This window comes from Harpia harpyja, chromosome 1 (assembly GCF_026419915.1).
Source record: "Harpia harpyja isolate bHarHar1 chromosome 1, bHarHar1 primary haplotype, whole genome shotgun sequence".
Classification (NCBI taxonomy): Eukaryota; Metazoa; Chordata; class Aves; order Accipitriformes; family Accipitridae; genus Harpia; species Harpia harpyja.
This window is the reverse complement of record NC_068940.1, coordinates 78,836,402-78,858,195: the sequence shown is the minus strand read 5'-3', so window position 1 is coordinate 78,858,195 and position 21,794 is coordinate 78,836,402. Positions and strand designations below refer to the sequence as shown.

The 21,794-nt window shown below is 35.5% G+C and overlaps 1 protein-coding gene across 1 annotated transcript in view; it reads left to right on the top strand.

Moving 5' to 3' along the window:
• The window catches only part of PHF14 (PHD finger protein 14), a 168,581-nt gene that overhangs the window by 36,977 nt on the left and 109,810 nt on the right, over positions 1-21,794 (top strand). The window contains exons 7-14 of the mRNA XM_052801334.1: positions 2,034-2,171; positions 4,071-4,217; positions 7,826-8,096; positions 8,671-8,777; positions 10,303-10,398; positions 11,987-12,082; positions 13,539-13,678; positions 21,125-21,293. Of these exons, the coding sequence (XP_052657294.1) occupies positions 2,034-2,171; positions 4,071-4,217; positions 7,826-8,096; positions 8,671-8,777; positions 10,303-10,398; positions 11,987-12,082; positions 13,539-13,678; positions 21,125-21,293 (1,164 nt within the window). The remainder of the gene's footprint in view (positions 1-2,033; positions 2,172-4,070; positions 4,218-7,825; positions 8,097-8,670; positions 8,778-10,302; positions 10,399-11,986; positions 12,083-13,538; positions 13,679-21,124; positions 21,294-21,794) is intronic.

Sequence of the window (21,794 nt, the reverse complement as noted above, 5' to 3'; positions counted from 1 at the left end):
TTTATTTTTCTTGTTTACAGCAGTTGCAGTGAGGTTCAGGGCTAAAAATGAGATTAAGGTTGTTCATGGTTGTTATATCATTGCTCTTCCCTCCCTCTTTCTTTCTGTTTTCCTTACCACTGTTCTCCATAATTTCCATCCCTGTTTTCCCCCCTAATTTCCCTTATTTTTTACACAGGTGCTAACTAGTTTATTTTAAAGTCAGTTAGTGGCAGATTGCCAAAATGTGGATGGAGAGTGAAGAGGATTTATGGGGTGCGAAATGGAGAAATGGAAGGTTAGGTTGACTGAGAAAGTGACAGATGTACATTCAGTAAGAATTACTTTAGGGTCTATATAATTATAAGCTAGAATGCATACAAAAAGGTTGCTGCAAAGCTGTATTTAGAAAAAATCTACAAAAACATGGGCCCCTCAACTTTAACAGAAAAATGGCTTTAAAATTAAAATGGTTTTACATGTAAATATTTTCAATCCAGATCAAAAGTGATCATGCACAAACCATACAGAAAACCATTGCAATGGACAGGGGACACCACTCAGTAATGTGCTAAGTGCTGTTTCTATAGCTGATGGAGACAGTGTGGAGAAGCCATATCTATCAGGCTGATGTGAGGGAAGGTGGTTGTACTCCTGCTGCTCTAATGCTTCATTTGTGTGTAGTCAGTTTCATTTTCTGGAATGTCAGTTTGTCAAGTTGAATACTAAATGAAAATATATAGTACATTTTTAAAAATACACACAACATATAAAATAAATTAAACCACTTTGGATTGCCCATGTACAACATTCCTGTATCAAGAGCATGTTCAGCACGGGTGTGCTGAGGCATTTAGCATTGTTTAGAAATGTTTGTATAAAAAAAAGTCGGAGCAAGCTCCCAAAAACCTATGAACTGTTGTTGCAATGAATCATGCATTTTATTTTTATTTTATTAGCATGAGTGATGTATAGGAGCAGGGCTAAGAATTTGGATGTATTTTCTTACTGTAAGGTGAAAGTGAACTGCACAGATGAGGACTCATTACTCTTGCAGAGCCGTAAACAAATGCTGTTCTCTGTATCAAGTGTGGAAGTTACAGCTTGCTTAGCTAAATTTCCCCCTACAAAAGCAGCTTAACATAATATTCTTTTTCACTTCGTTTCTTATTTGTTACGTGTTGCTGTTACACAGTTAAAGGGTGCTCTTCCAGTGTAGTGTATGGGGTGTTTTGAGATTCTTCAATCACTGAGTTTTCTTTGCCATTCCTTTCTGTTGTTGTTTAACTTTCTGCATGGAGATATTTTCTGTAGGTGATACACAGCTTTGTTCTGTCTTCAGCATGAGAGATTAAGAAAAGCACACCTGTATAATTTCACATCCTCTTTATGCACTGGATAGCAGCACTGCTTAAGCAGCCCAGGTTCTCATTTGCTTGTTCCTGCTTACGTGCTCATCACTCTAGTTTGCTGGCACAGTTTGGTATGATTTTTGTGATGAAACAGTCTGAGGAATTGATCTGGCTGAAAAATAAGTTTGGGGTTTTTTTCCAGGTCACATTAGGGGATATCAGTTTGCTTTGTAGCAAACGGCTGTGCCTAGAATGCGTGTAGGTGAAGCCATAGTGCAGTAATTAAGTGCATCACAACCTTCTTTACTGATATTTGATTCTTGTGTATTTCTTTCTGCATTGTCACACATTTACTCTTTGGTCGTTGCTTACCAAAGGACGTCTATGTAATTATCTATGGTTTTCAGTCATCCAGAGCACTGCTCTTTTTTTGTTGTTTGTCCTCTGAACTTGTTGAACAATTGAATATTTGCTGAGCAGTAATGTACTTTTCCATTGCTTGTTGAAAATGAAATCAATAGTGGGGGTTGGGAAGGGGTGAAGTTTTAAGTAGCGTCAACTGTCAGCAGCATGCTTGGTTTCTGTACAACACAGGAGTAAACCTACCTGTTTGGTTTTTATATGTAAGATGTAAATTATCAAATATTAGGCAAAACGCACCTGAAATATTTACTGTGGCATTTTCCACACTTCTTTATAAAGGAATGCAGTTTTTGTGAAGATCCTCGTTTTGCCAGAACTGGTGTATGCATTAGTTGCGATGCTGGGATGTGCAGAGCTTATTTCCATGTGACCTGCGCTCAGAAGGAAGGCCTCCTCTCAGAAGCAGCAGCAGAAGAGGTAGCTATGGAAAGGATAGAATAAAAGAGTTGTATAGAAAGTTTGTGAAGATGACCTGAAATTGTGCCTTGTTTGCTCACTAACACTGAGCAAAGTTTTTGTAAATCAGTAGCAAGTCATAGGCCAAGTAAAGGGACTGTCCAGGGACGGCTCTTTGTTCACCAAATTGTCCAACTCTGAGCACCTTTTGAAATGGCCTGGAAAAAGGGATAGAGAAGGTTAACACAGAAGTTGGCTTAATAGACTATCAGTCAATACAGACATGAATTCTAACTCTAATTCTTGAACTTCACCGAGCTTGACATACTTACCTAGCTGTTTATGTGGTATGGTAATCTCTGTTTCATACCAAATAGGACTGTCTTGAGAAATTAACTACATTTCTAATGCCATTTTTCATGCATGTTTTCCAGTATTTTCTTCAAATTGCACTACAGGTATATGACTGTCCTTGTGGTAACATTAATCTTAGGAATCAGAATGATAAGCAAACATTTCTAACCTACTGATAACTTTTTAATATCTGTTCTTACCAGTTTTCTCCCTGTAATATGATTAAAGCAATTTAGATTTGAAGCTCCTACTTCAGAATTCATTTTTATGGTATTAGTACTTTTAGGTTGCCAAATTTCATCCTGATATGTATCATTTGGATTAAGCCTGTCATGTTCATAGCTGCACAATTTAACTTATTGCCTTAGGAAGTACCACAGGTAACACAGAAACAAGAGGTATTTGCACTATTGATGTTGACACCTTTGTTTCTGAAAACAGTGGACCACTAAGTGATTCTTGAAGGAATCACAAAATACTTTCTTCTGTGAGATTGATAAATAGGAAGATACCAGAGTTACCTCATTGTTGTTGTCCCTAATAAATTATATGTAATGTTGATTCTTCAAACACTCTATGTGAATTTCTTCTAGACATATGCATTTACCTGCCTTTCCACCTTAAAATATTGTTACGTGTTTTCTGTAACCAAAATATTTTTAATCAAGGCCTCACACAATCTAATTTTAGGCTGCTGCTAATTTTTGGAAGTTCTCACACACTCTGAAAATCTAAGTCAAAGTAAAATATGTTCGTAAGGAAAGCCTGCGTGGATTTTATTGGTCTGTGTTTTATAGGTGGAGCAAAGGAAAATTTGATAGACAAATTATTTATTAATATTTTTATTACTTTATGAAGGAAGACTGCTTTAAGTTTTTCTTGTTAGTCTGTAGATTTATGATGACGTTTCTACACTTCTGAAAATATACTGGCAATGAAATATACTTCTTAAACAGTATCTCCTCATGGCTCAGATATTTGTAGTCTGCTTGCAAGGTTTGCAAGTGCTAGAAGTTGCTATAAACTTACAGCCATGATAATGTGCAGATCTGATGGAATGAAAAATGGAAAAAAAAAATCATCTCAGATGATAAATCACGTGGGGGTATAGCCACCAAAAACATTTGGAAGATTGTTTGAGAATGCCAAATATTTTGCCCTCTGTATTGTTCAGAATTGTTAATCCCTTCTAGGATATAATGCAAAAGACACAGTGAAACAACACGAAGTTAACAATACATGTTGTATGTTAAAGGGATTTGTACTTAGAAATTTATTCTGCTGTTTTTCTGGAAATGAGAAAATAGTACAGAGATTGAACAGCAGAGAGTTAAGTAGTTAATGCATTTAAAAACGTTTAGGGTCATGCAATGAAAACAATGGAAAAACACTTCAACACATCAACATGACAAAATTGATTTAGAAACATACATATTAGTTGTTTTTAAAAACATATCTATTTGAACATGTGAACTGATTGCCAGAATGTTTGTGCTGTTCAGAGCCTTTTGGCCTTCTATGTCTTACTTTGTTTTTGTTCCTTCCCCTTTGTTTTCTCTGAAACAGGATATAGCTGACCCTTTTTTTGCTTATTGTAAACAGCATGCGGACAGGTTAGACAGAAAATGGAAGCGCAAGAACTACTTGGCATTACAATCTTACTGTAAAATGTCCTTGCAGGAAAGAGAAAAACAGCTCTCTCCAGAAGCTCAGGTATCGTTTTCGTGACACAAATGCGTCTGTATTAATCATCCATGTTAAACAGGAAAGAAATGAAGAGGATGGGAAATAGTTATTATAGATAGTGCATGGTGATTTAACAAAGCAGTGAATTATTTGTAGGTTTTGGTCTCTAAGAACAATTCTCGAACTAATTATCAAATAGGGATATCTGTGCTTGTCTGAATTGAAAAATCTTACTTTGTTTGGTTTTGTGGCAAAAAGTTGGTAATTACATTTTGATTGTAATTCATAGATTTTGTTTAACATTTTCTTCAAGATTCTTAACAAAAAAAGACAGCTAGACAAGAAATTAGGCATGTTTCTACATCCGAGTTCAGTAAAAATCCACTTTTTTCCCTTAGTAATATCTTGAACTTGGCAGAAAAGTTTAGCTTGCCTAAAGTTTTTTCTTGTTACACCCCTTTTCACTTTTTGTAGGCCTAAGTAGGATCCTATGTGCTGGGTTTTTTCATAGTGAAGATTTCCTAGAAAAAAAAAACGTAGGTAAAGAAACTGAGTGTGTGCTGCTGAGTGAGAGTTGTCTGAAAAATTTAGGCAACGTCTGTATCTCTATCTAGTGGCAGGTCCATGTAAAAATGTTACTGCATAAGCCTAACTGATAAACGTCCTGTTGATATAAAGCTTTTAAGCCTTCTGATGGAATCTGTGTAGTTTGATATGTTTTAACGTGTGTACTTTATTATTTTTTCTGATTCTGAGGAATTTATGGCATACTTTGCTTTCACTGCTGAGGCTGAACTGCATTCTGTGGAAAAATCATACCTGTGTAGAAAAGCAGCTTGTTATCTGAATGAATCCTGCCTAATTTGTTGTAGAAAGTAGCAGATCCTGTAAATAGTGGAAGGCAGTTACGGGAGAGAAATAATATCTTTTTTTGTGAAGGGAGGACTGTAGTGTAATGATCAGAAAATAAATCTTCGTATCATCAAACTTTTTATTTAAAAAAATCATACCTTTCTAGTTCTTCAAAGATCTTTGAATAGAAGAGAATATTAATTTCAAATAACCTGTGCAGTTGAGAATGAATATGAGCAAACTCTATTGTAGAAGAATTTTGAATAAAGTATTTCTCTGGGGTATTGAGCTTCATGTAGCTTGATTTAACTGGTTACATAATTCTTGCTGAATACACTCAGCTCTCAATTATGTGAAATGCACCTATGTGGTGGAGAAATCACAACAATATGAATACTACACAACATAGTGGTAAGTGCTGGTTGTGCAAAAGCAGTTTTGGTCCAACAGGGCTTATTAGCTCTGTTTTCAGGCATTTGTTATGCAGAGCTGATAATGCTGATAAATTCCCAGCATTTCCCTCTCTTCCTCCTCTTTCCCCCGAACCACAACCCTGCAGATGTTTTAATTTAAATTGTTTGGATTAAATATTTGGAAACTGAAAGAATGAATGCTGAAAACTGCAGGTGGAGTTACTTGACGTGCTGTCATAGGCACCTTGATACAAATTTGGTAATTTGCATACATTTTGTAAAACCACTTGATTTCACTATTGATGCCTCTGGTGTTGTATGAGTTTGCATTAGTATTGTGTGTGCCTGAGTTTACATGGATGGAAACAGATTGGATGCTTGAAAAATACATTTCCATGTCCAGTTGTATGTATTGGGATTTTATGAAGTAATTGTTTGTCTTTGAGTGGTTTCTGTGCCTTTTTAGAAATGCAGAACTGTAAGGGTGCTTAATACATACTAGAAATGTCTGACCGGGGAGTTGACACAAAGTATGTATAAATTCACCCCTTACCTTACCATATGTTGTCTGCATGAGGAAGTTAAAATTCCACCAGTAAATTCAGCCATCCTTGTTAAATTAGGATTTTGTCTGAGTAATGAGAATCTTGAGACAGCTTAGTCTGGAAAAAAAGATTAAGTAGTAAATATATAGAGAGAGTGTATATATGTATGTACGTACAAAAGCTCACTTCCAAGGGATTTTGTAGGCTTAAGTAAGGTTTACAAACATTGAGCTAACATAAATAAGTATGCAGTTGTACAAATAATTTATCTGTATTGTGAAAGTGGATTTTTGAGGCATACTTTTGAAGGGGAAAAATGGATATTTGGTGCTTTGTAGCCCAGGCAGGAATAACTGAGCCAATGATCTGGCAAGTCATGTGGCCCAAGAAAGTAAATCTCTCTAAAGAATGTAATATACAAAGCTGTCTACAACTGTTATTGATTGTTGGAAGATGTTCTACATTGAAATAGTTCTTTTGATATCAATAAAGCAAATGTACATTCCTTGAGTAAAGCATATACTTGAAAATTGCTTAAATCCAAGTAACTTGAGTTCAGGATTCCATTTAGACATTAGCCATTTTAATCTGTCATCTATTTCTGGAATAAGGCTCTGGGTATACAGTTGTATGACATCTTAAATGACCCCAAGGGTTTCAGAACTGAGCATGTAATCAGTAAAGAAGTGTCTTAGCTGAGGAAGCTATAAACCATCCTTGGTCCTTCTGGTGGAGAATAAAACGAGGCGGTGGATGTAGGTGGATCTGTTCCTTGCTGCTGTGGGTCCAAGAAAAAAGCCCTTGGGGTCAGAGCTGGCCTGCAAGCCACATTTGCCATGTTTCTTGGTCATTGACGTTCAAGACCTAGTAAGGTAACGTGTGTTAAACTGTCTGTAATATTACCTTTAAAGATTCTATTTGTAATCAGAGATGTTCCTTAACCATAGCATGTGTATATATATGCATGCTTTTTGGCTTTTGTCTCAGAAGTATCATACCATATGGTGGGGCAGTTGGATTAGTTTAGTTTCTTCTTTCTGCAGGCAAGTAAACAACTTCTAACTGATAGTCAGCTGGAGTTTTGCCTCTGAAGGTTTGTATGTTGATGTCATTTTCTGCCAGAATTGCCACTGCATAGTGTTCCCGCAAGACAGTGTTTTCCAACTGTCAGTAACAACTTGATCTTCTGGGGTAGATCTCCCAGATGGTCACAAATACACAGATGTCATCAACAATATATATTGTGAGCTTCTCTTGCCTCCTTCACTTCTGTTTGATTTGTGGGTTTGGCACATTATAATCAGCTAGTTTAAAATTTATAAAGAGATATGGCATTGAGGAAGGAGTTCCTACAAAAAGATGTCAAAATACGGCAAAAATACTCTTCTTCAACTTTTATTGCTCACAGAGCTATCAATTTAAAGTGTATTTAAATGTATTTTTGATAGGTCAGCCAAGGCTTTTCCCAGTAGTGAGTTTTCACAGTCCCATCAAATTATCATTATTAGATGGGATTGTCTGAAAGCCAGCAATCATTTGTGTTACTTTTGTTGGTGGGGAAGTCTCATCAAGAAACCTGTGCATAGCTCCAAAACCTAGTGAACGGATAATGTTATTTGTGTATGCGTTTTGAAGTAAAACCAAATGTCTGTATTAGTGGCTGTTTCTTAAGTTGCAAAGTTCCAGAATGAAAATGGCATTGATTAGACCGTGTGGCTTTCAAAATGAAAATAAAAAATGCAAATGTGTTCCAAAAAGATACAACTCAAAATCAATTTTTAACTGTTCTCTTTATGTTTTTAATCTATGGAATTCTTTATTGCAGGCTCGAATCAATGCCAGGCTACAACAGTATCGTGCCAAGGCGGAGCTGGCCCGCACCACTAGGCCTCAGGCCTGGGTTCCCAGGGAGAAGCTACCACGACCACTTACTAGCAGTGCTTCAGCCATACGTAAGCTTATGCGCAAAGCCGAATTAATGGGAATTAGTACAGATATTTTTCCAGTGGATACTTCAGATACTAGTTCCAGTGTTGATGGAAGAAGAAAACATAAACAACCAGCCCTCACTGCTGATTTTGTGAATTATTACCTTGGTAAGGATAAAAATTACATATTTTTCTTAATGTAAAATTATCACTTTGTTAACTCATTGGCTTTTTTATTTTACTTGTATTTAATTGTTATTAATAGATAAATATGAATTATGACTTCATTTTAGGTCAGGTATATTATTGCTTGGTATCTTTATTTACACAGAAAGTTAGTTATTTTTTAAAAAAGACATTTCAGAAAAGAAGAAAATCTTTCAAATATAAACGGGAGGCTAAACTGTCTTTGCTAAGAAGGGAGTAGAAGCCTAGGTACCTTTTGGTATCAGTTTTTTTTCCTGACATTTTCCTCCATTTCTATGTGGAATAGCGTGACTTTGGGACTATTTGCTAGATGGCTGATCAAAGCTCACCATTTAAATAACTATATTATTTATGCAGCAAAACGTAAATGTTATGACTGTTCATTCTACTTGGTCTGTGTAATAAACCTGTAGGCTATACTTTTGTGTTTTTGCATTGTTATGGTTTTATGCTTTCCATTGCTTCACTTTTTTCAGTGCATAAAACTTGAAAATATATCCAAGGATAGGAAATAAACCAATTTTCTTTTAAATAGAGAGAAATATGCGGATGATTCAAATCCAGGAGAATATGGCTGAACAGAAGAATATCAAGGATAAATTAGAAAATGAGCAAGAAAAGCTTCATGTGGAGTATAATAAGGTGAAGAAAAAGGGATAATAAACTGTTGTACTGTTTTAGTATTGCTACTGTTAACTTTGATAGCATTCTGCTTTCCAAGCAAAATGACTTAGAAAGAAAGATACATACTATTCTTTCTTTAAAAGTAATATCTAAAAATATATTTCTTATTTTAAAAATATTCTGTGGTCCATCCTCCCAGTACAAGTAGAATCAACTTTTAAAATGTCCTATGTTGGCTGGGCAGGAGTTCTTTAACTGACTCCACTTATTGCTCCAGTAACAAATTGCACATGGACAGACAGGTCCCTCTCATGAGTGAACTGTGTCTTAAGGTCCTTCTTTTTTTGCGTTCTTTGTATGCATTTTATTTGGGACCTTGAGACAACAGAGTTTGACTCCTCTCTCTTTCAGTGTTTCTTTTGTTTTGTTTTGTTTTGCTTCTGTGTTGTTCTAGGTTCTTTTTGAACCTGCTTGGTTCTCTGCTTGGAACCCTACTTGATACTTGGGAATCCAGGATTGTCGCAGTGTTATTTATTTATTTATTTATGTCAACTCCAACTCCAGTTGTGTTCATCACAGGTTTAATGACTTAGCTAATTTTTCAGGCTGAAATAATCAGTATTCACACTGTGTCCTCTGCATGTTTTGAGTACAGGAAATTTGGGGCCTGTAAATGATGGCATTGCTCCACCAAAATGTTGCTAATGTAATTTTTTATTAACTCATCATCATGGTTAAAAAAGCATTTTGTGTTTTAATTGCATTTTTACGAAATAATTATTTCTTTATTTTAATCTTTAAATATTTTTACATGGAACATAGAAGTACTGTATCTTTTGTGACAGATGACATGCTGCAATTCTTGCTGAATTCAGCAACCTATCAAGTGATGGTTATTGATGACAAAAAATAGTGGTGCTATTAATTCTTAGACTGTTGGGTGTGTGTTTTAAATGAGAACATATGGAAATGAAGCAACAGGTCCTTGTGAACTGCCCAAAGATGGTAAAGGGGAAGGAGATTGTATGTGGGGCTTTTAACCAAAGTAATAGGTTGTGTATGCTGGGTGGTAGCTAATGGTTACTTCCAGAAGAAAAAAAACTTTTTTTCTGCTTGCATCATTTAATAAATTATATCTCTTTTTATGAGAGTGTGTGAGCATTCTTTGGTATGGCAATACAGAGCTTTAATTCATTTATATGCTTGCTTGTTACAATCTTGCTGCTTAAGTAGTATGGACAACACATAAAGACGTTGCTGTATTTTAGTTTTGCTTTCTAATTGACTTTATGAAACCTTATTTTCATGCTGAAATGTTTCAGATCTTCTTTACAAAACAAGTGGCTGCCCAGGTTTTCATCTTAGTTCTGTTAAATTGCTGAATGATTGCACTGGTCTCAGCTATATTGACATGAGTTCTGTTTTTTTTTTTTTTTTTAATTCTACAATAAACTAATGCACTCTTGATAGGTAAGAGGTTGAATAAATTTTATTACATAGCTCTTAATGGATTTTCTTTCTTGTTGATTCTTTAACTTTTCAGCTGTGTGAGTCCTTGGAAGAGCTACAAAATATGAATGGAAAACTGCGAAATGAAGGGCAAGGCATTTGGTCTCTGCTGGGTAGAATCATTGGGCAGGTTGGTTGTATTTTTTTCTCCCCCCTCTTTTATAGTTCATAGGCAGACCTGGTTTTCCAAGAATAGGCCTTTTTGTTTCTGTCTGTCACTTCTATGGCCGAATAAGTTAATTTGATCAGACCCAGGCTTTACTCCGGGGATAACATTTCCCGATTGAAATACCTAGACTTCTGCAAACCACCTACTGGGAACCTGTAGCTTAATTTTGTTGTTGTAATAGCGAAGTTGTTTGCAAAATTCTTTCATTTGGTATAACTGATTGACCTGTCATTTGTGATGAAGCTTAACGTGAAGCATAAGTTAATTCTACCATTTTTGTCTCTATGTTGTCTTTAGTTACTGCAGGCTTCAAATGATATGGTAACTCTTATGGCTTTTATAAGGTATAAATCTTTAAAACTGCATCATGTATGTGATGGTTTTTAACTGGACAGAGCAGAATATTTTGGTCACATGAATATAAATATCTAGGAGAAGAGAAGATTTGGATTACTTCCTGTTGCCAGCAATTATCTTTGTTCTCATTGATACAGGGAAAAGAGAGGAGTGTAGATTCTTGCAGTGTTTTGATATATGTTTTATGTCAAAGGTATTAAATGGCGATGGGCATTTTAGATATCGGAGATAGATTGAAATGATTTCCAATTATGATTTTAAGGAAGATTGAAGAAACTGTTCATTGTGAAAATGCAGACATACAATTAGGTCACAGTTCTGTCATGCCCTTTGGTACTGCTGAGTTTGTGCTGCTGTTCAGAAAATGAAGCTTGCCCTTTCTTTACACAGTAGTAGTTCTTAAGGTATGCTAGCTTTTTCTAGTTCTATTTGTCTGCCTATCTTTTCTACTTGTGAAGAAGGATTCTCATATAACATATCTCTTGAATCAAGATTATTTTTTACCCTCCTTTTTAAGATGGCTTTGAGTAAATATTCACAAATATATTTCCTGGTGCAAATGTTACTAAATTAAAAAAAAAAAAAAAAAAAAAAAAGAAAAGAAGAAAGGTTGAGTAGAATTCATTTACACAGCTTGCATGACATTTTTTTTCCAGTTGGTTGAACAGATGCAGACCCATGGGGCTGCTGAGAAATGACTTTGATAGATGGTTGCTGTCCGAGAAGCTAGCATACTGCAGATTAGTAGAAACCCGGAGAGAATCTTGCCTGCTTTGTGGAGGGCTTGGTCCAATAAGATAATTTTTCTAATTAACCTATCGAGCACCAATGTAGCAGGGTTGTTGGGGAAAATAAACTGCCTCAGTATTCTTGAGTATTCGTGAATTTGCCTTTGATTGTTTCAGCTGCCTAGACAAACGCATCCTTGTCCATCCCTCTATTTGAAGCTTGGAGAAAAAATTTAAAAGCTAGTATTTCAATATGGTTTTTATTTATTGAATTGAAAAAATGAGTATATTATTACTTTATATTATGAAATCATACTGGGATAAACATCTGTAGTGGCTGTTGTCTGTAAAATAGCTAGGTAAGCAATTTCCCACTCATAATTTGAGTCTTGTTCTTCATGCATTGAGATTGGAGTGGTAAAGTCTCAAAACTCACGTGTACTGCATTTGTTCAAATCCAATAGAAACTGAACATACCAGCAATTTTACGTGCTCCTAAGGAAAGGAAACCAAGTAAAAAGGAAGGAGGAACACAAAAGACATCTACACTTCCAGCTGTACTTTATAGGCAAGTAATGAAGTCTTGACAGAATAGATACAATATCTAGTAAGTTATAGTTTCACAAAAGTGTTAAGATAAAATTGTTAATCAAAACCGAAGCAAACAAAATGCTTCAGAGTTGTCTATACATTTTACTTACTTCTGAAGGCTAAGTTGAATAGTAGTTAATTCTTCACCTTAGCACACATCAGTAAGGTTTGGGGTTTTTTTGCTAATTTGACAGCAGTGCTTTAAGGACAAAGGTAACTCTTTACAGCTGAAGTAGAAGGGTCCTTTGTCTCTGTGATGTGAAAATTTTTAACTGGTCACCTTGTCTTTTGAATGGAGTCGTCATTGTTGATGATTTTGTGAACAGTTCTGCTGCTGTTTAGTCCCAGTGGCTGGGTGCATAAAACACTTGTTATACAAGAATTTTTACTTTTTGCTCATGGGTTGTCAAATGCTTTGGGATATCTTGTGTTTTAAATTTCCCTACTTCTGTTTTCTGGGGAATTCATAGAAATAGAATGTATTCACTTACTCTGTCGTTGTTCCACCTTTTCCCCTCTTCTGTAAGTTGTGAGGCTACTGACTGGGTTTTAACTAAGCCTAACAGTAGAACATACACTAGGATCCCAGAGCATGACTGTGCAAAATATACATATCGTCTTAGATCATCTTCTCTTGCCACCAGCTGAGAAGCAGCACAGTCTGTCACTTATCTAGAGAGCAGCAGCCAGGCCTCTAGCCACAGCAAGTGGGCAGTATCTTGCCCAGCTAGCAGGCTAAATGAAGAAGATGGGTCATGTAATCAAAAGTTAATTCTAGCGCTGTGAGAGGTGGAAATCTTGAGAACATGGCAGTGAGCTGAGGATTTGGCAATTTAGACATATACACAAACAAATAATATGAGTCATGCTTTGCTAGTTCTTTTTCATTCAAATCCAGTCATTTAGTCCCTCCTATTTTATAACGGAATCAATGAGTGCCTGATCTTTTTGAAATAACTAAAATTTCAATTCCAGTAAAATAATAATAATAAAAAAGAAATGTAATTTCTCATGAGTTGATACATTGCCCAACATAATAGCAGCACTGACCTATTTCAGGAGGCTTGCATTATTAAAATAAGCATATGATTGTTAAGACTGATAATAGCAGTATAATTTTCTATTTAAGCGTTTGGATGGCAGACGTAGTATTTTTTCCATTTGCCACTGGTACATTTTGTTGAAGTATCAAGTGATTACTTACTGCTTAGAAGTCCTCAAAAAATATAGATTGAAAGCCATTTTGTTGTTAACTATATTAGGTGCCTTTTATGCTTTACTGTATATAGGTAGAAGCTCCTTAAAAAGCACTTAAATGATGCATTCAAATTGAAGTTGCCACATGTTTGTATTGAAACTGGGGAATGTGCTGGGATGTATAGTTTATGATTTCAAATGTAATTATAATGCTTTTCTGCTACTTACCTTAAAAGTTGTGGAATTTGCAAGAAGAACCATGATCAACACCTACTGCTACTGTGTGATACTTGTAAACTCCATTATCATCTTGGTTGCCTGGATCCACCTCTTACAAGGATGCCAAGGAAGACCAAGAACAGTTACTGGTAAGAATGCCTTTGATGTGTTGTCTTGTGCTATCTCTGTACTTAACTAGGACATAAATGTGAGTAGACTTGCAAATTCTAAGTGTTTTGGACATTGCTGTAATGCAGTCTGAACTGAGTTATTTTACTTTCAGGTTATTAGCAATGATATTTCAAGATAAAAAAGTTGTAAAGATTTTCTCATTATTAGCCACTGTGTAGAAATAGATTGTAGCTTTAATTTTCTTAGCTTTTGAGTTCATTTGTGATTATTAATGCTGCTATATAATAATGATAGGAAACTATAGGCTGCCTTCACGAGATGAAAGGCTTGGTCTTCTGTTTCTCTTAGGACCCAGATATGCAACTCTCTGTCCAGATCTTTAGGAAAATACTTGTAAATACTTAAAATAAACTTGTAAGTAGTAGATCAGTTTATTGCGATATGGGAAATCAGTTGGCTTTACTTCTGTCTTATGATTCAAATCTGCAATGGCAGAAGCATGTGCGTAACCATACTTACTGCAGTTGCATTTCCATGAATTAAAATTCTTTTCGTGGTAGGGTAGCAGAACAAAAGCTAAGTGGTACAATGGAGAACTGATAATGTGGTAAAGGTGCTGATTTCCAACCTGTCATAAAATTATTGTGCTGCTGTGTTGTGTTAGTATTCTGCATGTTTCTAAACTGCTCTGAAATGTGTTAGAAGCAGTTACACAGAAGCAATTTTTATCTGGCAAGAAGTTAGTGTACAACATCTCTAGGAATCATCATCACCTTGTCTGAACGTTAAGGTACCAAATCACAATATTATAAGAATTCCTTCTAAAAATACAGTAGTATAAGAATTCCTTCTAAAAATACAGTAAAACTATTTTAATCAAGAAAACTTGATTTCTATTTTTCTTAATTTTTTTTTTATTTTTTAAAAACTTCCATAAAACATTTACTTAAGTCATTGTCGTGGTTTAACCCCAGCCAGCAACTAAGCACCACGCAGCCGCTCACTCACTCCCCCCCCACCCAGTGGCATGGGGGAGAAAATCAGGAAAAGAAGCAAAACTCGTGGGTTGAGATAAGAACGGTTTAATAGAAAAGAAAAGAAGAAACTAATAATGATAATGATAACACTAATAAAATGACAACAGCAATAATGAAAGGATTGGAATGTACAAATGCGCAGTGCGATTGCTCACCACCCGCCAACCGACACCCAGCTAGTCCCCGAGCGGCGATTCCCCACCCCCACTTCCCAGTTCCTATACTAGATGTGGCGTCACATGGTATGGAATACCCTGTTGGCCAGTTTGGGTCAGGTGCCCTGGCTGTCTCCTGTGCCAACTTCTTGTGCCCCTCCAGCTTTCTCGCTGGCTGGGCATGAGAAGCTGAAAAATCCTTGACTTTAGTCTAAACACTACTGAGCAACAACTGAAAACATCAGTGTTATCAACATTCGTTGCATACTGAACTCAAAACATAGCACTGTACCAGCTACTAGGAAGACAATTAACTCTATCCCAGCTGAAACCAGGACAGTCATTTTTTTGGTAGTTTTGATGATTGTGTGCAGAGCAAGATGGCCGGTACGTGAAATGGGAGGTCTCTGTTTTTTTATATTTTAACTTGACAAAACTTGGATCTACCCCAGTAAATTTAGTTAGTAAATTAATAGAGATTTCCATTAAAAAGCTGAAAATCTCAGAAAAGTTTTCACTATCACTTAATGTACTGTGTGATTTTGGCCTTTTCATTATTTTAAGGGCATTCTGAGGTCTTTGGTCAAATTTACCAAGTAGTTATGTTACATGGAAGCATTTTTTTAAATTTTTTTGGTAGCTTCTACATTTGCACAGGAGGTTCTTGATTTTTGTTCTGCTTTTTAACCAAGTTGAAAAGGCTCACTAAAAGCCATCAGTCCAAAAGATGTAAGACTACAATTCTCAGTAGGTGTTAAAAGGCAGAATAGGTCAGGTTAGGTAGTAAAATGCTTTTATTTCAAAGCTATAACTTATCTTTTTTGTGAATTTCATGCTTCAATTATATCTCACATCGCAAACTTAGCTTTTACTTCTAATTAGCTAAGGCATATTCTAGAGTGTGAGATTATAGCAGACAAATTGAGCTATACTGATTGCGTTCTTTTCATCATTGAACATGCCTTTATGTATTCTTTCCAGGATCAGTAGAGAGCTTATAGAAAGGACCCTTAATCTAAGCTTGAGTTCAGCAGGTTTCCCCCCCCCCCGCTGTTTTGAATACAATTTTAATCTTCTGATGAAGCAATGAAGAAAAGTGATATTTTTTTTTTTTTTAATGTGGAAGCCATGTACTTTTCAGATATTTGTATAGGATATAAAGGGAACTTATGCAAAAAGATGAAGTAAGAAAATCAGTATAGTGGTAAATTCCTTGAAACATTAGGCAGGTTGAAAGACTTTAAATGAAGTGGTTAAAGATGTTGACTTTATTCCTCCTGTAAAATAGTAAGCAGGAAACAGTTAAAAATAATTGTTTCTTAATTTTTACTTTCTATTCCATTATCACTGCTAATCATTTGTTCGTAATTGCTAGCTTGAGCCTTTGCGAAAGGTTTGATGATAGTCATATTCTTTATCAATACATATTTATTTAAATATTGAGTAGTTTAGCATGAGTTTATTCCATATGCTTCATATTTTAGACTGTGTTTGAGGATGCCAAATGACTCAACTTACGTGTGTGATGCTATGTAGATTAGCTAATGGTTATACTTTTTGTCCATTTCGTGCTTAGCATTTAGTAGAAATCTAAATTATAGTATACAAAAAAGGATTTTGAAATTGTTTAACTAAAACCACTATTACGTGTGAATGGTAAGAAAAAATTAAATCTTTTTTTATATTTAAGAGCTAATTTGTTAAAGAAAGCACAAATTATAATTAGTTATCTCAGCGTTTCTAAGCATTAAAAGGAGGTAATGATTTTAGTCTTAGTGAAATCGTAGTAAGAGTTTAGACCTGGTGAGCACCAGTGTCTCACGGCTTATTAGAAACTGGTTTCAAGCACTTAACACAAAGAATTTCCCTGTTCAGAGGCCTTACAGTTTTCTCCAAGGTAACTCTTATACATCTTGAATATTTTAGTAAGAAATTGTTTGTAACATAGTAAGTTGAAAGCCTGTCCTCTTTTCAAATGGATTTATTTTGAGAAGAAAAGGATAACAACTATTTTATATAATAAAGCATGAAAGCATTAATTTCTATCTGTTTTGATGTGGTGCTTTCAAAGTAGACCTGCAGTTCTAATCACAGAGTAAATGCTGTGGCATACTTTTATTTAAAAATTTGGAAATTTTGAGTTTCTCAGAAATCCTGTTGATTAAACACTAGAATATTCTTTTGATTCAGATGTTATCATAAAATTAAGTCTTGTCATTCTGTCTGACAACTTGTGTGCTTTTATGCTCCTGCCCATTCTGGGTGGACTGGAACTGTGTATTTTCCTGGTAGAGAATGATCTGAACTGATACAAAAGCAATGCACAAGTGTTGACAGACAATACAATGAATCAAAATCTCATTGTAAAATGTTGACAGTTTCATTAAGAAAATACTTGGCAGCTACCAACAGGGACTAGCTCTTTCTATTGAAATGAGATTGCTCAAAAACAGTGATAACTTCTGGTAGCAAATGAAATACTGGGCACTGAGATGAACAAACAAGGACTAATGATCATATTAGGCTTGGTAGTTTTTGTTTTTGTTCTGGAAGGCCAAGTAATTTTAGTGGTAACTGCTGTGAGGAGTATTGGCCACAGGACAGAATGAGCTGTGGAGTTCCTGACCAGTAGTCCCATGAACACTCATTCAGTATCTGGACATTCATTCATATTCCTGACCCCACTCATTCAGTACTGATCCAGCACATATTGATTGTTTTTTCATCCTGAGTCATTGGATAGTGATATAAAATTATTAATTTATATAAGTGTGAGTGCAGTATAATATTGCATATAACATATAAATTTTTACGTATTTGTCACTTGTCCTAATTGAAGGAATGTTTGGGTCATTACAAATGGCAAATTTTCAGTACCCTTACTGTCTGAAAGATGCTCTTTGACAAACTATTTTTGGTTTATATATACTGCCTTTTTATCCAGAATAAGAGCAGTCCTCCTTTTTTCCAGTGCCAGTAGATCATTCAACATGTGTGATTTATTCAAATTACCAGAGCATAGGTGTCATCTTAAAGCTATGGTCCATGTTTCTCAAGTTCTAAGTGGTTTAATTTTTTGCTAACATTGCAAGAAGTGATTTATTACAGAGTCTATCTATAAGACCTGTTTCCTCCTAATTAAAAACAAGCCAAACTCTAATTAATAACTGTACAGTCTTTCTTTTTAAACTCCGAGGGCAAGAACTGTTTTCTGGAAGCACTGTAGTAGTGTTTACTCAGCACAGAAGATGTAAATTTACTCTTTTCACAGTAAGCACTGTGTGCAGAGGATGCTGGTTTCTTCCAAATCCTCTTCCGGCCTAATGCCCAGTTCTGATTACGACTGTCTTGTTCAGGCTGAGTCCTTTGTATTTTCATCACACAAGCCACTGAAATTATGTACCATAAAACAGTTCAGGCAGTCTAATTTGTCTATAATGTGATAATTGAACAAACCCTCAATTTTTTCCTAATTTTTTTGTAGTGTTACCTTTTCAATAAAGTATTTTCTTATGTTTTTATCTGGTTTTCTGTCTCATATAGCAAAGATGTTTGCTTTGTTATTAAAATTTCAAAAATAAAACCAGATTTGTGTTAAGTTTACCAGTATGTTGGCTTTGACCCTGTTTGTGAGATCTTCAACTTTGTGACCTTTCATTTATAAAGGAACGGTGTTAGTGTTTCTTCAGCTTTTCTCATCATCATTTCAAAAATACCCATGTGCCAGGCCCATCAGTTAAAGTGCATTTTTTTGATGTGTAAAGCTGCAGCATAAGGAAGCATAATAATGTCATTGTTTGCACTAAATTTTTTGGGAAGTAACAGGGTTCTCTACTGTTTTCATTGCCACTTTGCGAAAAAAACACCCCATCTCCAAACTATCCTTCCCCTCCTTGTTTTCTCAGTGATGTAGGTGTTCACTTTTTCGCTTTGTAAATTTCTAGGTTTAAGGTCTCGTGCTGTCAGTTTCTAAAACTTGATAAACAGAAAGCACTCTTTGGTCTTTGAGTGCTTATTAAAGCCCCAAAATAAAGCCCCGTTATAGGTTCACACGTTTGTTGAAGCTGCCCATGCTCAAAAATCTCTTCACTGCCAGGCAATATAGAAACATTTGCATCATGCAGCTACACGAAAACAGTGTTTCAGTGTTAGCCTGGACCATTAATAATTTTTGAAAATTGGTAATGTGTGTAGCTTTTCACTTGCTGTTCTTGTCTTTTGCTAGTGAGTAGAGAAAATCCATTAGCTTTGTGAGATGGGAAGTTATCTCTGGTACTGTTGGTTCTTGTACCAAGTCAAATTGAAAACACAACAAAACCATGCAACTTCTTTTCTTCTGTAGGTTGTTAGCGCTTAATTAAAGACTTTCTGTATGATTAAAAGGCTTCAAATCATCACTGAGATTTCTTGATGGATCAAACATTTCCAGTAATTTTTAGTAATAGGTGCATTTTAGTAGTAGGCATATTATTGCCTACTATTGATTTTTTCTGTGAATCTAGATTAGGCAAGTCCAGACTAAAAGCAAAACAAAACCTGTGTGCAGAAGTTGAATCTTTGGCGCTATTTCTCCTGTTAATTTGCTTGTGCTGCATGGCAATGCTTGCTAATTTAGAGGTAGTCAAAGATTGTTGGAGTAGTTGGAAAGGTGACCTGTTGTGGTAGGTTCTCTGTTCACTGATTGTCCTTGAAGAGGTGAAATTAAATGAGCATGACTTTAGTGTAGCCAAAAGGAAGGGGAGTCATATGGCTGCTTTCTATGAATATATTGGGATTAAACAGCAGAATGGGAAAAGAGTTCTTTAAATTCAAGAACCATGTTGAAATAAACCATAATAGGAGCTGAAAGTTAGGAGATTGTTTCCAAGTCAGAGGAGTGTGTGTCTGTAATAGCTTTTCTGTGGACCCTATGGGAGCTAACAACCAAACTACTTTATCGTTGAAGCTTGACTGCTTTATAATAGGGTTGATGTGCTTACCTGTAATAGTAGAGGCTATTCCAGTAAATCAAGAGGTTGCTTGTAAGTTCATGTTTATAACTTTCCTTTTTTCCCTCACCTTTGGTGTATTTGTGAGGTTTTGTTCTGTGATTCACACACCCCATGCCCTCCATCATACTATGATTTTGCAGCTTTCTTGTTGTAGATCCAGCTTTTTTCTAATTTTGATTACTCTGACACTGGGACCACCTGTTTCAGAGCAAGCTCGGTCATAAAAATGGAATTTCAGGAACTTGCATGCAGTACCTCATCTGTTGGCGGAGATGTTTCTTGTCTTCCTCACTAACATCAAAGTTAATATACTTTCTTTATTTGTAGTTAAATAGGGCCCTAATGAAACTGAAGTACTTTACTAATCTGCATAGCTATTTTCTTTGTAACTGTCTGAACTTATGTAGCAGAAAAACAGTGTGTTTCCCTTTTAATAGTGCAGAGCGAAAGAACAGGAATGATTTAAATCGTAGGTGCAGGGTGGTAGATCCAAGAGACTTGGTTCCCAACTCCAAATATTGCTGTAAAATCATACTGCTATTTTTTTGTCTTATAAAAACTTCAATTTTTTTAATGCAGCTCTGTAGTTGTAGAATGCTTATTTTTAAATTTATACATAGTACATATTTTTACCACAATAATTGGGAAAATAAACTTTTTGTAGGAATTGCTCATCACAGTGTTTTTGAACACTTTCATAGCTATTGCTTACATCTGCATAAGCAGATCATAGTAAGTACTTTCAGTTGTGCTTTCCATTACATAAATTAATGACATGACTGATGCTGCAGTATTATGGAGGGCTGTGCTCTCTGATGCTTACCAAACAGAAAATCTCCTTAGAGTTTTGAGTTGGGCAGCTTGAAGACAATACATCATATAAAAGTAAAGAACACAAAGTAACCTTTACCTAAGCAGACACACAAAATTTGCTGTTATATCTAAAGCTTCTTTCTCCTGTTACTTCATTGGAGAGTTGGCTGGGGTTAAACCATGACAGGTGCAAATGGTGAAGTAGGGTGCATCTTTCTTGAAGATTAAATCCTACTTTCGAAGTCTTGGTTTTCAGAGTTTAAATACTGTCAGAAAAAAAAACAGCTATAAGAACGTCTTGCTCATTTTTTGGTTAGTTGCTTAAAATATCATACATTCGAGGGACTTTTTTAGCTGTCCATTGGGTTTCTTGACTTTTTAATTTATTTTAAACCCAAACACTTCAATAGGTTTCTTTTTCTGCTTTTGTGACTGCAGTTTTAAATAGAAAATCTTCCACTTTGCAGGCAATGCTCAGAGTGTGACCAGGCAGGTAGCAGTGACATGGAGGCTGATATCGCCATGGAAACCTTACCAGATGGGACCAAAAGATCAAGGAGGCAGATTAAGGAACCAGTGAAATTTGTTCCTCAGGATGTGCCACCAGAACCGAAGAAAATTCCAATAAGAAACACGGTAAATGATGGTTGAGTTGTTGTTATGCAGCTCATATTCATAATAACTTTAAGATTACTTAAATTTTGGACATTTTGAATTGTGGGATTTCAATTTAATTGATGTTCTATTTTATAAATTCCCTTTCTTCTGTTTAATGCTTTCTTACTTGTGTTAAATACATAGTTTTGCTGAAGTAAAAAGCTGGGAAAGACAGTACTGAACTGAAGAGCTGTACAGGCTTTTACTTTTACCTGGGTCACAAAGTCCTCTGTTAATTGCAGGAAAAGGGAAAATTCAGTTTGCACTTAAACTTAGCCTTTACATCTGTTCTTCACCTTAGTAATAAGCCACTTCGTTCTTGTATTCCAAGATTTAAATATATCAAATTGCCAATTACAGCTGTAAAGTAATCAGTCATTTCCATATGTACGGGCAACCTACTGACTGAGTGCACATTTTGTGACTATCACAAGATCCTGTTATTTCAGTTTGTTTAGCTTCCTAGTCTTACTAGTCACT